At 44.7% G+C, this 16,618-nt stretch overlaps 1 protein-coding gene across 1 annotated transcript; it reads left to right on the top strand.

Moving 5' to 3' along the window:
• Positions 1-241: 241 nt before the first annotated feature.
• Positions 242-15,488, top strand: NOS2 (nitric oxide synthase 2). Its single transcript, XM_030962582.1, is given in 27 exon segments — positions 242-348; positions 998-1,094; positions 1,677-1,799; positions 1,890-2,038; positions 3,485-3,647; positions 4,042-4,133; positions 4,518-4,659; positions 5,063-5,202; positions 5,755-5,929; positions 6,267-6,368; positions 6,954-7,148; positions 7,496-7,578; positions 7,870-8,014; positions 8,246-8,350; positions 8,511-8,560; positions 8,653-8,827; positions 9,279-9,411; positions 9,802-9,880; positions 10,324-10,502; positions 11,132-11,299; positions 12,076-12,279; positions 12,614-12,701; positions 13,092-13,144; positions 13,147-13,212; positions 13,510-13,658; positions 14,357-14,551; positions 15,408-15,488. Coding segments are annotated over 27 exon segments (3,438 nt in total).
• The last annotated feature ends 1,130 nt before the right edge of the window (positions 15,489-16,618 follow it).

Below are 16,618 nucleotides of genomic sequence, written 5' to 3'. Positions count from 1 at the left end.
ACACTGGCAATGTGTTCGTTTTAGTCTCACTATCCTAAGAATCGAGCGATTTTCATTTTAAACACAGGATGTTAGATCAGATCAGTTAGGCTGGTGAGTTTCTGAAAGATGCTAAAGGGAGTTGCCCTCTTGGGTAAAAACTGACCTTGTTGGTTTTTTTATGTCCTTAGAAGTGTTCCCACATCACACAAAACAAGGTTTCAGCACAGTGAAGTAAAACCACCAAAAAAAACCATACGAAATGCTGTGCCCGTGGCAGTTTGTGTTCAAATCTCATGCTGCCAGGAGCCAGTACCCCAGGGAGAAGGATATCAACAACAACGTGGAGAAAAATAGGAAGATCCATGGGTAAGATCCTGGTTTTAATGGTTTCACAGTTTATCTTTGATTTGAAAAGGGAAGATATTAAGTGGTTTGGGTCCTGGAGAAACCCATAATGTGTTTCCAAAATACTGATATTAACCAAAGAACTGTGGGTCTCTGGATGGTGTAACTTGGTAATGAACATTAAGCACTTGTGTCAAAGTTAAACAGTCATTGAGGATATAAATCATCTTGCTTTCTCTTTCAAAAGTAGTCTTAAATTTATTTGGTGTGCTAACATGGTTTCATGTATTCTAAGTCTCAGGAGGTGTGTATGCTACAAATACAGCAAAGTGATTATTTATACTGTAATTAAGTTGGTGAAGTAGTTCTGTGATGCAGTTCATACCCAACACTTGTATACAAAAAGTTGCACATGAATCTTAAATTTCTCAGTCTTCAGGGTGTTACTTATTTCAGGTTTCAGACCCTGCCTTCCTTCCTTTCCTTCCACACAGTGTTCTGGGAAGGGGGTACTGTGGCTTTACTGCTGATTCCTGCCCACTGCCACTGCTGGGTTATGGGCTCAGTACATGTTTCAGAGACAGCACTGAGCATCTCCTGCTGATGCTGAAAGCAAAGCCTAACATAAAGAACATTGCCTTGTGCTGACTTTTCTTTCTCTCTATTGAAGCTCAGAAAAGGACGATGCCAAATTGCACAATCCCAGCAAGAAGCAGATGGAGAGGCTGCCTATCATAACTTCAGCAAAGCCCAGTGAGGGAGGAGAGGTCTGTTCCCAGCATCATTGTTTGATGGTAACAGTTCACATGAGTGGTGCTTGCTGCTCACAACTGCTCCACGTTCTCCTGAGAGGTCTGACTGTGGTTGCAGGAGGTTGGGACTGCTGGGACATCTTTGGGTGAAAGTTCTTTTCTGCAAAGACAGAGCATTGATAAGACTCGAAGGAAGAGGTGACCCCACGGGGACTGGGATGCCTGATTCCTTTATATACCTTTGCAGACCTTTAATAACAAACCTGTCCTGTCTCTAAAATTGGTTCATTGTTTTCCTGAGACTGTGACTATAATGCTGAAAGATACTCAGAGGACTTACTGAAATTATAAAGGTATTTGCAGTGGCAGACCCTGTTTGATTACTACAAAAATACTTTTTTCCCTCATTTCACATCAAACTGTAGATTAGCTCAGTAGTTTTGTAGTCAAATAATCATATTGGAGCAGATCACATTTATATCTAGTTTCTTGAATTTAAACTGAAATATTTTGATGTTGAAATTAAATCTAAAATGAAACTGAAAGATATTCAATAGGTCTGAAGACAGTATGCATTTTTATCTGTTATCTGCCCAGAATCTCCCTCCAAATGACATCAAAGTTTCAAACCAAATATCAGGATGTCCAAGACATGTAAGAGTAAGAAACTTGGAAAATGGATCCAGCTTTCTTGACACACTACACCTGACTGCAAAAGAGGTAAAATACAGAAATATGAACAGGGAGCTTTCATAAATTTTAAAATACACAGAGTGCAACCTTGTTTTTTGACATTTCATTGTTTTTCAGGTTATCAACTGCCAGACCAAAGCCTGCCAAGGGTCACTCATGACCCCAAAGGGCCTGGTGAGAGGTACCAGAGATGGGCCAGTTCCACCAGAGGATCTTTTACCTCAGGCAAGAGACTTCCTCAAGCAATATTACAGTTCATTTAAAGAGTAAGTCAGCTTGATTTTTGGGTATAAAATCCTCTACCTACCTCTCTGTGAGCCTCCAGGAGGGATTGGTTTCTTCACAGCTCTTGGTAACTGTCCTGTTACACAGCATGCATTCAAAAATATATAAGGACTGTTAAAAATGCCAGATAAAACTGTCATTGCACTTCACATGCTCCATCTGTCAATGCAAGATCTTGGGAGCACAGGGAAGGACTCTGGACCGTGCACTCCTCAGCTCCATCCCTTTGGAGTGTGCTACATTCCAGGACATTGAGGACTCTCTGCCAGAGCATTACCTTCTGTTTTCTTGGGATCAGCTGCACTCAGATCAGTCTCAGTGTGGATAATGCGTTTTGTTTGTGCTGTTCCAAGTGTCTTTTCTCTGTGTTCCTCTCAAGGCTTTAGCCAAAGATTGGAAGGCCAGTGTTGCTTCTCAGCCTTGCTCTGTGCTATCGGCATAAGCTCAGTGAGCGTCCCGAGAGGGGTTTGTGTTTTCACAAACATGGCCATGGTGCAGAGGCATCTTGTTGCAGGAAATGCTGGAACAGCTGGTTGATGTCCAAGGGCTTGCAGTGACATTCCACATGATGAGCTTTCAAGCAACAGTTTGGTGTTTGCTCATCCCATTAGAAAACATTATCAAACTTTCAAAGAGACTCAGCCACATAATGGCCACTTCTTTAGACACTTTGAACTCCTTTCAAATCTTTCTTCCCTCTGACTCTTTTAGAAAGTCCCTGTCTTACACACAAGCTGTCCTCACCAGCCTATTGCATTTGCACATCCCCGTGTCTCTGCTCATGGCTGTTTGATCACATTGATTTACACTATCTCATATGCTTGTCCTTGATCTTTCATCTTGCTGAAAATGTGAAAACTCTCAGACAGTGCAGGCTATTTTCATTCTGTCTGTAAGACAACAAAACAATTTTTGTCTCTGCTGTTATAAATATTTTCTAATGTTTTGACTTCGCTCTCTGTTATCAAACTCAAGAATTTGAGTTGGTTTCCCTGACAAAGAAATTGCTCAGCACTTCCCTTTAGGAATGAAAATTCTACTTACTTTACTCAGAAGAGTTGTGGCCTTGTAAACACAATGGATCTTTGAGACAGCAGTCACTCTGAGCCTACATGTGCCCTGAAATTCACCTGTTCTATGGTTTTTATTTCCTTGTGATTTTTTTCAAATTTATCTGGAAAATCCAAATTTAAACCAAAAACTTACACTGAATAGCTTGTGGCCAATCTGTGCGTGTATTGGGTGGTGAAAGGATGGTACCACTACTAAGATTTCTCGTATGTTAGTTTCTTCATGGGGCCAATAAGCTCTGTCCTTGCACTCCATAAGGACAAGTCTTAAATTCTGAAGCCAAAATATAAAGAGAATGTCTGCACTTTGAATGAAATTCTCATTGTTTCTTTTCATGGCTGTTTCCTGTTCAAAAGGCCAAAAATCAAAGAACAGCTGGGCCGGCTGGAAGCAGTGACCAAGGAGATAGAAAGAACAGGAACCTACCACCTGACAAAGGATGAGCTGACCTTTGCTGCCAAGCAGGCCTGGAGGAATGCACCCAGGTGCATCGGGAGAATCCAGTGGTCCAACCTGCAGGTGAGCTGTGGATCTACACCTGAGCTGTAGCCAAATAGTCCTCTGCTGTGACTCAGAAGAATGGCTTTGCCTTTGCTAGAACATGTCACTGTTTCGATTGAGGAGGACTCCCTCCTGTCCCTATCAGGAGATTGGTTTCTTTGTAGTTCTCTGCTTCTTGGCTGAATGAAAATGTGTAGCAGTGTGAGTGTGGGAACCAGGTGTGTCATGGAACCAGGTACATGTTTTGGTCCTTTGTGGATTGTAATGGGTAAAATGATGCATATAAGAACTTAAAAAATGAACCTTTCCTAGTGGAGCCACAATGTTTCCATTCCTTAAGTGCATAGGAAAAATAACTTTGCATAACTGTTTCAAAATTAGTGTTCTTTACATTTCTGTTGGAAACACACAGGTATTTGATGCACGGGACTGTAAAACAGCCAAGGAAATGTTTGAGCATATCTGTCATCATATTCAGTATGCCACAAACAATGGCAATATAAGGTAGGTCTCTAATTTTAATTTTAAACAACAATTTTAATTTAAACAACAAAAATCATATCCAGATCTGGCATCAAAAAACCATGAAATGGTTTATCTAAACATTTTGACAACTTCTGCTCTTAATTTTCCTGGTACTTACATTTTCCTCTCATGTGTTCCATCAACCATCTTGAAAATTTTTAACTTTAATGGCTGATGCTACAAAACCTTTTGCAATTCCTTGGGAAAAGAGATGACTTGAAGATTTGGGGAGGTGGGTAAAGAGGACAAATTATTTTATTTCTACTGATGTTCATTTTAGAAATGCAAAACATTTTCTGCTGGTCCCAGTTTCTGTGTGGAGAGTGAGGATGTGTTTGTATGTGTCTCCTCTGTCCCGGGCAGGTCAGCCATCACAGTGTTCCCACCCCGGACGGATGGGCAGCACGATTTCCGCGTGTGGAACAGCCAGCTGATCCACTACGCTGGCTACCACATGCCAGATGGCTCTGTCCTTGGGGACCCTGCCACTGTGGAGTTCACTCAGGTACAGCTCCAAACTCACCACCGCAGCTGCTTCCCATCTTGGCTAACCCACCTCCCTGGGGCTCCCTCCTCGCACGTTTATGCAGAGTGGCAGGGAGGTGAGGAGTGAATGGGATGTTCTGCCCCACAAGTTCCAGGTGCAGGCTGGAACAATAATTCCCTACAGTTCTGATACAAAAGTGCTGCCCTCCATCTCAGAACAGGGTGAGCTAATATTGTCAGGGGACACAACCAGGCACACAACCAGCACTTCATCAGCATGGCTCCACATTGTTTGAATGGCAAAGACAACCTTTTTCACTTAGAATTTACCTCAGCAGGTTTCAGAGGGTTAAAATTCTTTTGTCTTCAGATCTGGAGGGGAAACCTGAAAAGAACACAAAATGTGCTTTCTGTATTTGCAGTTGTGCATCGAGCTTGGGTGGAAGCCGAAATTTGGCCGCTTTGATGTACTTCCACTTGTTCTCCAAGCAAATGGCCAAGACCCAGAAATATTTGAATTACCTCCAGAAATTGTCCTCCAAGTGCCAATGGAGCATCCAAAGTAAGCACACAGGATTTAGATAATTGCATTTTTGCCTCTGCCTCACCTTGGCAGGTTATTGGGCTGCGCCTGTGGCAGTTGTTTTATGAGTTCTTTGTCAGGATGAAACGATGGTAAATCATCCTGAAAGATAAAATGCCTGTTAGAACAATGAAATGAGATTTAAATTAAGGAAGCAAATGACTGTTTTGTTGGAAAACTTTTTTCCCAATCTACATTTCAATTATATTCAGAATTTTAAAAATCCTAATTTCTTATGCTAGTGTAATACACATGTAACACTGCACTCATAACAGGGTTTATTGCCTTTCTCTCATTGCCTTTTTCTTCCTGTTTGTTTTGGGACTGGCCTGCAGACTGCAGAACTCTGTAATATGGTTCTGCAGTTCCTGTAGCTGGTGATTCCCAAATACTGCAATAAAAACTGCTGTCAGTTTCTACAGACCCTGGTCCAGGGGTTCCTCCTAGAATTGCTACTCTTTATCTTCCTGGGTTTTTCTGGTTTTTGAGGAAAAGACACACAAATAATAACTCCAGCTGCTTGTTGGGCAGGTACGAGTGGTTTAAGGAGCTGGAGCTGAAGTGGTATGCGCTGCCTGCGGTGGCCAGCATGCTGCTGGAGGCGGGAGGGCTGGAGTTCACCGCGTGCCCTTTCAACGGCTGGTACATGGGCACCGAGATCGGAGTGCGCGACTTCTGCGACGCGCAGCGCTACAACGTCCTGAAGGTGACTGCTGCAGGGAGCTGGGCTGGCCTGCAGGGGAGGGAAGGGGCAGGAAGTTTTGGAAAAGGGACACTACCAGTGTTCACTGGGATGGGAGAGAACCACTTCCTGCTTTGTGAAGCTGGAACATCCTCAAGAACCAGAACTCCAAAATTCCAGTTTACCTTTAATCTCACGTGTTTCTGCTGCCATCACTTTCCCCAGCATGAGAATGACTCTTTCCCCTTCTTCTTCTGCACAAGTTTTTCCTGATACAAAGCTGATGAGGTTAGAAATCATGGGGTCTAAGTTCCATATAGCAAATTTTCTTTTCCCTTTTCTCTCTCTTTATCACATGTAGGAGGTAGGGAGGAGAATGGCACTGGAAACAAACAAACTGTCATCATTATGGAAGGACCGAGCTGTTGTAGAGATCAATGTGGCTGTGCTTCACAGCTTCCAGGTAAGTCACTGAGTGTGGGATCTGGACAGACACTGAACACTTGCTGTCCCTTTTTCCTCTCACTTAATGGAGATGGCATTATGATTCCAATAGCGTTATTCTTGATTTTCACCTGAGAAAAAGGTGAGGAATCCATATTTCCTCACAGGTAGAGGCAGAAGAAGAGAAAGAAGCAAAGGAAGTTAAGGGAAAGATTTTCCATCCTTTTAAACATTTATCTATGTTTCAAAACCTATATAAAGGCATTGGATTAATATATTTTATTTTCAATTCAAGTTTAACATATCATGACAATATGAAAAGTGGGTAAAAGTGAGTCAGAGGCTTTGCAAAATGCACTCCCAGTGCTGCAGAAGTAAAATGCTGATGTTAAAGAAAAGATCTAAGAGTTCTGAATCAAAGGCCCGCGCCTCAATCTGTATCTTTACAGTAACTGCTGATAGTATTTATTTCCCATAAATACTCCCTTTACTCTGAGTAAAGTCCTTGAAATATTGACCAAAGCAAGAGGATTACTTTAGCTACCCCAGGTAGAAGGGCAGAATAGGGTTTTTAATGCTGTTTTTCTTTGTGCCATTGTTCTAGAAACAGAATGTGACCATCATGGATCACCACTCTGCCTCTGAGTCCTTCCTGAAGTACATGCAGAGCGAGTACCGTGCGCGGGGCGGCTGCCCGGCTGACTGGGTGTGGATTGTGCCTCCCATGTCAGGCAGCATAACCCCTGTCTTCCACCAAGAGATGTTGAACTATGTCCTCACTCCCTTCTATTACTACCAGGTACACACCATCAAAAAGAAAAACCGACCCTAGCAGACAACCTCAGCAGTGCAGATGTGATACGGGACCTGAGGGAGTCTGGGTGCCAAGCCTTGGTTCATGAAAGTTCACTAGATAGATTCAGAAGTAGCAGACAGGAGCTATTTTATGTGGGAGGTGCTGTTAGTTCTGTTGAATTCTCTGGCTTTCAGTAAAATGCAGTTTAATGCAACAGAGACTGATACCTTATTTTTACTCAGTGGGTTGTATATACAGATTCTATTTGATCTGGCCCCCTAAAGATACACAAACTGTTTATTTACTATTTTGCATTCCTTCCCTAAAGCATAACTTCTTTTTCTTTAAAGGTGGATGCATGGAAAACACATGTGTGGCATGATGAGACCCGGAGGCCAAGGAAAAAAGAAATAAAGTTTAGCATCTTGGCAAAGTAAGTTGTTCAAATAAGATTCTTCATGCTTTGTCCAACTATTCTATTCTTGTAATGTTTCTGCTCTACTTCTTTAAAAAACATTATTACAGTAAGGACCACTTGAGTGGTTTGAATCATAGCCTTACCTGCCCACCCTGAGGTAACATTGCAATCTAAGGTTCTTGCTCAGCTTCTGAACCATCTTCCAAAGAAAAGCCATGCTCCAGCTCACTCTTTCCTAGCTTGTTTGTGAATCAACCTGAATTAGTGTAGCTCCATTTAAAGTTGTGTGTGATTGTTCTTCCCCAGGGCTGTGCTCTTTGCATCCTCGCTCATGCGAGGAGTGGTGGCCACCAGGGCCAAGGTCACCGTGATCTTCGCGACAGAGACGGGCAAGTCAGAGACCCTGGCCAACAACCTGTGCAGCCTGTTCAGCTGTGCCTTCAGCACCAAGGTGAGCAGTACAAATCAGACACACCTCCTGGAGACAGGAGTTTGGCTTCTGCAGGCTTTTCCATTCTCCAAACCTGTGTTTGGAATGTTCTGTAAATCCCAGCTGGACTAGAACTTTGATTTAGTATTCATTTAGCATAATGCCGTGTGAGTTTGGTCAGCGGTCATCTGAGATATCTAAGGCTAATTCTTATGTCTGCTAGCAATGTCTCATGAGCTTTATTCCTTCCAGATCCTGTGCATGGATGAGTACAATATTTGTGACCTGGAAAATGAAACACTTCTTTTAGTGGTTACTAGCACTTTTGGAAATGGAGATTCTCCAGGTAACGGAAAGGTAATGTTCACCTCAGAAGTGTGTATGAGACTCAGCTCAAAGGCCAAAGACAAACCTTTCATTTATCTCATGTCCTTCAGTAAGATATGGATCTTGTTTCAGATCAGAGTATTCTGTCTTAAATCAGAGTATTTTTCTAACCTTAAGTATTTTTATGCAGGCCTTGAAGGACTCCTTGCTCAGACTGAAACTGCTGAGAAATAAAATTAGGTAAAAATACTTTGTTGTTTGGTTTGCATGCGATTGAGTCCTTTAGCACTCCACATGGCAGAACACAGCAATCTTCTTTTCATCTCCTGCAGGTATGCTGTGTTTGGTCTGGGGTCCAGCATGTACCCAGAGTTCTGTGCCTTTGCTCATGCCATTGACCAAAAACTGGCCCAGCTCGGGGCTTCCCAGCTCACTCCAGTGGGTGAAGGGGATGAGCTCAATGGGCAAGAAGAAGCGTTCCGCACCTGGGCAGTCAGTGCTTTCAAGGTGAATATAGAAATACAGCTCATATTCTACTCACTCATCCATTCACTTTAGTTCAGTTCCCATAAAAATGAGGGAAAATGAAGGAAACCAAACATCTGAATTTATATCTGAATTTGGAACTCCCCTCTTCTCTACTGCTTGCCTAACAAGGAGAGGGAACTGGGTCCCTTTTCTATTGTTTTTTAATATCCACACAAAATTGCATGAACCCTTTTGTATAATGGAATGCTTCAGTATGAACAAGTTTAGCATCAAACATATTTTGCAGTAGATCCTTTTTGGCTATACTGTTGTAGAAGTGGAACCTTACTGAACTCACTGAACCCACACACCAGAGGCACTAAAAACCAGCAATCTGTGAAACTGATAGCTCCTTATTAGGATTATGACAATGCTAAGAATTTTTTTTTTTACTGTGAATAGCCTTTATTTTTGTGGGTTTTTTATCTAGGCTGCCTGTGACATTTTTAATGTCCGTGGGAGACACAGTATTCAGTTGCCTGAGATCTACACCTCTGAGGAAAGCTGGGACCCTACCAGTTACAGAGTAGTGCATGACTCCCAGCCCATGGACCTGGCTAAAGGTATTGCTCCCACCTTCCCTTCCCTCTGCCTCTGCTGCTTCAGAGGGGCTGCACTGTGAAGGTTTCTCAGAAGTGCTCTTGGCCCTGCTGGATGCTGGAATGCATATAATGAACTACATGGTCAGATTTTAAAAAGACACCGGTTTATATTGTGTTAGTTGTCTTTTCCAGCACAGTGACACTGGAACTATCACACATTTGTACAGCCCCAGAGGAACACAAGCTGAGATGAACTGCTTTTAGTCAGGGAATGGGGCACACACAGTTGACTGGTGGTTGGTCACTTTCTAGGGCAAGTGTGGTTCAGTTCTCCTCTGCATATTATTTGAAGGCATTTTAAACAAACCTAATCACAAGGCTACCAAGAGTCATATCTTATTTTCTCACCAGCTCTTACAAACATTCATACCAAGGATGTAATTCCCATGAAGCTGAAATTCAGGCAGAATCTTCAAAGTTCGAAGTCCAGGTATGCTACCTCATTCTTTTGAATATTGCAATACTACATTTTACTAAAATCTTAAACATCTGAAGTGCCTGGTTATAAACAGCTTCTCCCTGCAGTTATTACAAAAGATATTGGATTTTTGTACTGTCCTTAGTAGAAGCATGTGAGCTGTGCAGTCTGCAGTGGGGCAGCACTTCCACTGTTGACTCCAGGCATGTTTATTCTGTACTGGACAGACAGGCAGAATTTCAGCACCCAGTTTGTTTGGATACAAGTACTTCACATGCCTAGGCTCTGATTTATTTAAGTCTCTGTGAAGCCCTAAGCTGGTCTGGTATTTGGTAATGAACACAAGGGAGCCCTTGCCAAGAGCCACTGCAGATTTATGCCTTTCCTGTGCAATCCAATGGAAATCCTGTCAATGTAACCAAGATCTGTCTCATTTCTCTTTCTTTGCTGTGCAGTCGTGTCACCATTCTGGTTAAACTTCAGTGTGAGACTAACCAGGAAGTGTACTACCTTCCTGGGGATCACATCGGGATTTTCCCAGGCAACCAGGCAGAATTAGTCCATGGCATCATTGCACGTGTCAAGGACGCCCCTCCAGCTGGTCAAACCATCAGGCTTGAAACCTGCATTGATGGTAAGTTGAGTCTCTTTAGACAAAACAACAGAGGATGTTGGACAGATTCCTTTAAAATTCCTAAGAATTTTTGCTGATTGAATTTAATTCTGTGATCTTTTTCTCAAGTTTCAATAGGATTTTGTTGCTGCTTTTTAGTAATTCTTATAATTCTTGGTTCTGATTTTGCCCTTTCTGGAAAAACCATTGCTTCCCCAGGGTTTGCAGAGGTACCCGAGGTGACACTGTAATTCAGTTGCTGAATTGGCCATTGACTGCAATTAAATTAATCAGCAGTTTGCTTATTGCTACATGTAAATGTCCTAAAATAGACATATATGTCCTGCACATCTTTCCCATATTAGTAGGAACAATCATAGGATTCTGGAACACAGAAAGATGGTTTCCCCAAATGAAAGACTGTGCCTTTCCAAGTGGCGTTTTGTTGTCATAAAGTTTTCTGTGTCAGATCCTCCCCTTACAAAACACTGACAACCTCACAATAACCTCTTTCAGAGCAGGGCCCTGTGGTCTGGACCTGCTGCACCCTCACCTGAAGGAGTGTTTTGAAGGACACTGAGTTTTGCAAAGCTCTACAGCTGTCAAATACCACAGGTGTTGCTAAGTCCTTTTCTTTCCCTCATTTCCAGGTGGGTACTGGGCAAGTCACAAAAAGATTCCAGCCTGCACGCTACCTGAGGCTTTGACATACTTGCTCGATATCACTACTCCACCCTCCCAGCAACTGCTAAAAAAATTCTCCCAGCTGGTGACAACAGAAGGAGACAAGCAGAGGTTGGAGGTGCTGTGTCAGGTGAGCCTAAGGGCTGGAGTTTTGTTTGCACTACTGTCCACTGGGCCCTCTGATGCCCTTTGACTCTGTAGCCAGAAGCTCAAGAATTTTTTGTAGTGATGGATTTTTATGCCTCTGTTAGATATTCTGTGGCCTTAGAAAGCCAGCCACAGTGAGAGAAGGAGGGGTCTGAGGCTCAGCTTGGGTGTGGGAGCCAACATCTGATGTTTCCTGTGTGGTTCTGGGTGGGTCACTTGCTTGCCTGGTTCTCTTGCCTCACGGTGGTTTCTGATGAGACATCCCTGAAGACCTTACCTTACACTTTGCATGTGGAGGAGCTGCACGGGAAGCTGGTAGATGTTTTTGTCAGAGAATTTGCTACCCTGAGAGTCAGAGGGATGTGGCTTTAAATAAGGTGTGGTGAGTGCTGGCTCCTCCTACCAGGTTCAGGGAGGCTCGGGAGGGGTCAGGACCTGGGACTACACAGTTTCATGGACGTGCCATGACAGGGAGCTGGAAATGAATTCTACTTCAGTTTCTGCATCCTCCCTGAGAGAGCAGGTGTCTAAGAACATTGTAGCGGGGTTCTGAACTTCTGTGTTCAAAATGAAATTATTTCTTAGGAAATGCCAGTATTGGTCCTGGCAAAGTTTTGAGAACTCTTTGTTGATTTACCTGAATGTTTAATCAACTGTCAAGCAGGAATCTTTTTTATAAGTGACGTTTCAAATACGCCTGCTCTCCTGAACTCAGCCTGACCTGGTAATGTTGTGGTGATGCCCTTTGGCTTTTAGAGCACAGAGGAATACAATAAATGGAAGTTTTACAACAGCCCAAACATCCTGGAGGTCCTGGAGGAGTTCCCCTCTGCTGAGGTCTCCACAGCTTTCCTGCTGACTCAGCTGCCACTTCTGAAGCCCAGGTACTATTCTGTCAGCTCCTCCTGTGACATGACAGCCAGAGAGATCCATCTGACAGTTGCAGTTGTAAACTACAGGACAAGAGGTAATGAACTGTTTTTTTCATCTCTCTCTTAATTAAATGGTATTTAGACTACATTGTGGTTCAGGGGAAAAAACCTGTCTGCCATACAGCATGAAGCATATCTGTAATAAAAAATTTGCGTTGTCATACCTGCAGAATAGTACCTGCAGGGCAGGTGTTCCTCCTGGGCCAAGATTTGCTAAAATCCTGCACCATCATCAGTGTATCCATGTTTTATAAATCGTTACTAGACATACATTCATTTTAAAGCTATAATTTTAAGTATAAAGTGTGCTTCTTTAAAAACAGAGGGCTTTTGTGTGCTATCAGAGGTTTTGCCTTGTTCTGCTTTTAGATGGAGAAGGGCCTTTGCACCATGGAGTCTGCAGCACGTGGCTGAACACAATAGAGCTCAATGAAACTGTTCCCTGCTTCATCCGCAGGTAAAGAAAATTAAACAGGTAACAGCAGCTCCTAGTTCAGCTTCTTCAGTGGGTTTTCCTTTGGATATTTTCAAGTGATTGGTGAGTTGAAGTTGGAACAGCTGGGTCCGAGAAGAGAGGAAATTCCCTGTCTTCCAGAGATTAGATCTTTTACCATGCCTTTCATTTAGTAAAATTACACATCATTAGAAAATTTTGAAATAATTCTATTTCTATGACCCCATTCTCCACTGCAGAGCAAGGAAAGAGGAGGGAACAAGGAGCACCCAATTCAGCCCCACTGCTGCTTTCACACTGGGGACTTGGGCTGTGCTGCTCAGTCATTCAAGCAACTGAACATGAGTTTCAGTCAGAAACCAGTTACCTAATTAACCTATTCTTGCCTTTTAGTGCTAATGAGTTCCACCTCCCCGAGGAACCAGCCAAGCCCTGCATTCTGATCGCTCGGGCACGGGCATTGCTCCCTTCAGGAGCTTCTGGCTGCAGCGCCTCCATGACCTGGAGCACAGAGGTACCTGCAGGGACCTGGGGCAGGGCTGGCTCAGGGACACCCCCAGCCCTGCAGCCACAGCCACCCCAGCCCCTGCAGCCACCCCCAGCCCTGCAGCCACAGACACCCCCAAAGATCAGCCCAGAGCCCCTGCAGGGATCAGCACCCCCAGGCTCTTTGGGCACTGCACTGGCACAGCCAGGCCATCCCCCAGGGACCATCCCTGTGGGCAGGGACCAGGAGGGCACAGCCTGTGTGCCAGTCCTGTGTGCCAGTGGCTGCCCAGGCACTCACTGCCACTGTCCCTGTGGGTTTCAGGGCTCAGAGGAGGGGACATGACCTTGCTGTTCGGCTGCCGGCAGCCAGACCTGGACCACATCTACAGGGAGGAGACTGAGGAGATGAAGAGGAGGGGAGTCCTGAGAGGTGTCTACACAGCTTACTCCAGACTGCCTGGCCAAGAGAAAGTAAGGCTGGTTCCTTTGTTCTTTAAGGGTTAACTCCTCCAGAATCATCCCTCAAGTTAAGATCTGGACTCTTTTTGTTCTTAAAAAAATGTTAACATTTTGCTTCAGTGTATTGTGAGCAGGTTTGAGATTCTTCAAATGAAGGAAAATCTCCCTGGGCACTCCAGCACAAGCAAACTGTGCTATAAATTGCTATAAATATAACCCCTCACTGCCATAGAGAGGCATATCCAGTGCAAACAGCCTTTGGAACTAGAACTGGAACATTTTCAGAAACCCTGTATTTTGCAGTATTTGATTAGCCCATGAGTTAGAAATCAGTTGGCACTGGCCATTTTTCCCCATTTCAATGACACAGTGACCATGGAAATTAATTTTATGTAGAAGAATCTTGACTGGGAAAAACCACAACAGAATAAAAGTTATCCTCTTTTTAGCTCTCCTGGCAGCTAGGAGACTTTGGCATGTAGAAGAGTTTTTGTCTGCTCAAGTTTGATCAAGAGACGGGTCCAGCTTCCAAATCTGGGCTTGTAAAGAGCAACCTGAAGACATTTTTCACCTTTGCTGTGGTGCAGGACAGAGCAGGAGCAGACAGGGCACTCAGAGCCTTGGTGCACAGACCCACATGGACTCCGAAGAGCCAGCAGCCAGAGCAGCGTTTCAGGAGCCGGGTGTGCTGATGGTTTCTGTGTTCCCAGGTCTATGTCCAGGACATCCTGCAGGGGCAGCTGGAGGCCCGCGTGTGCGAGGTGCTGCACGGGCAGCAGGGCCACGTCTACGTGTGCGGGGACGTGCGCATGGCGCGGGACGTGGCCGCGGCGCTGCGGGCGCTGCTCGCCCGGGCCCTGCAACTCAGCCCGCAGCAGGCGAACGAGTACCTGCAGCAGCTCAAGGTAGCTCTCATCACCGGCCAGTCCCTCCGGCGGGCGGGGCACTGTGCCTGCCATGGGCTCCCGTGTGTGCGGGCACAGGGACCGGGCTCTGAGGGAGCAGCCCGTGAGCTCCCGTGTGTGCGGCACAGGGACCGGGCTCTGAGGGAGCAGCCCGTGGGCTCCCGTGTGTGCAGGTACAGGGACCGGGCTCTGAGGGAGCAGCCTGTGGCCGCCGGCTGCACATGGGCGCGCTCTGTGTGCAGGCACAGGGACCGGGCTCTGAGGGAGCAGCCCGTGGGCTCCCGTGTGTGCAGGCACAGGGACCGGGCTCTGAGGGACACCCGTGGTGTTTTGGAGACCGCTCTGAGGGAGCAGCCCGTGAGCTCCCGTGTGTGCAGGCACAGGGACCGGGCTCTGAGGGAGCAGCCTGTGCCTGCCATGGGCTCCTGTGTGTGAGCTCTGAGGGAGCAGCCTGGTGCCCCCGCACTGCCAGCGCAGCTTCTGTTCGGTCAGGGTGAGAGAGGGACTCTGCTCTTACATGGGGTTCCTGGGGATCAGCTTTGCAGGGTGTTGGGAACACCAGGGATTTGAGGTTTTATTGTACCAACAGAGGAAAAGGGAGTTCAGGAATTTTGTGGGCCCATCACTAAGAACCCAGTGCCTGGGGCTGCTGCTTTTTCAGACCCTCTTGTTATCAGAACTCGTCCTGGTGCATTTGTGCCCCGGATTCAGGAAGCTCCCTTTCACTGGCAGTAACAAAATCTACAATCACAGAACCAGTGCTACAAATGCAAAAGGCCTTTTAGTTACTGAACTGATGGATACGGAGTAGCTGGCAGCATTTCATTCATCTCTTGGGTGTCCTTTCTTTTTGCAGAGCCAAAAGCGATACCATGAAGATATATTTGGGGCTGTGTTCCCACATGAAGTCAAAAGAGCTTTGCAACCCACCAGCTGAAGAACAAATCCACTTGTATTTTAGACAATACTTGCACATTTGTTGTTATTTTCAAAAAACAAAGAGTCAAATCCTCCTTCTTACGCTTGTTCAATCATGCATGGGTATAGGATTGTAGGATTTGACTCTTAAACCTCAGCCTTAATTAAGTAAAATATTAAATTTAACTTTTATTGCTATTTATTCTGACATTTTAATACATTACCTTAATAGTGAAAGTGCAAATTATTTTTTTAATACCATCTATGCTAGTATAATCTGGTGGTTTTTATACATACTAAGAAAATTACAGTTTTGTACTAAGTTAACTGGAGCTGAAATATTTTTTTAATATACTGTTTATCTTTGTGACCTTACTTATATCAGATTGGTTTACTTACATATTATCTTCACTTGAAAGCAAGTGAATGCATGGCTGTGTTGCTGGGCATTGTCTGGCCATGTGCCTGGATCTGGAGCAATGTTTGCAAATGAAATAATAATGTGCTGGTCCCCAAGTGGCACCACCTGCTGCATCCACCTCAGATGAGTCTGCTCAGCAGGTAGCAGTGGGGAATTCTGCTTTGTAGGACTCAGGTACATGAACATCAGCTGTTGTTGTTACGGACCCTGTAGCAGGAAGGTTCCAAAAATTCCAAAGCACTTTGTACATTTGAATTCTATGCTCTGGTTTACTTGATTTGTTTGTAATAAAATCTGTCTTTATACTCAAAGCATGTGGATCAGTGAACCTCTTCTTGCTCTTGGCTCCAGCCTGCAAAGGCAGAGGTAACAAGCAGCTCTCAGGCTGTGGTGAGGTGGGTTTGGCTCCTCCCTGAGCTAAGGGCATCTCCAGCAGTTACAGTCTGCCTATCAGCAGTTTTGCATTTTTGTTACTGCCAGGCAAGTGTGGGTTTGCACCAGGGAGTGAGACTGGCCTGAAACTGCCCTCGTATTTGGACTTGGGCTCTTTCTAGGTGTTGCAGTTACATCAGAAATAGTTCCTTCTCTGAAATTACCACGATTATTTGAGCATATTAAAAAGGTGAGATTTTGCTGCCATCCCTCATCTCCAGGAGCTGGAATTGATGAAGGCAGAGTTGAGACTCTAAAGTCAGCAGTGCTATGTGTGAACAGTGTGTTTCATGCAT

This window comes from Camarhynchus parvulus, chromosome 19 (genome assembly GCF_901933205.1).
Source record: "Camarhynchus parvulus chromosome 19, STF_HiC, whole genome shotgun sequence".
Taxonomy (NCBI): Eukaryota; Metazoa; Chordata; class Aves; order Passeriformes; family Thraupidae; genus Camarhynchus; species Camarhynchus parvulus.
This window is presented reverse-complemented; position numbering and strand designations above follow the sequence as displayed.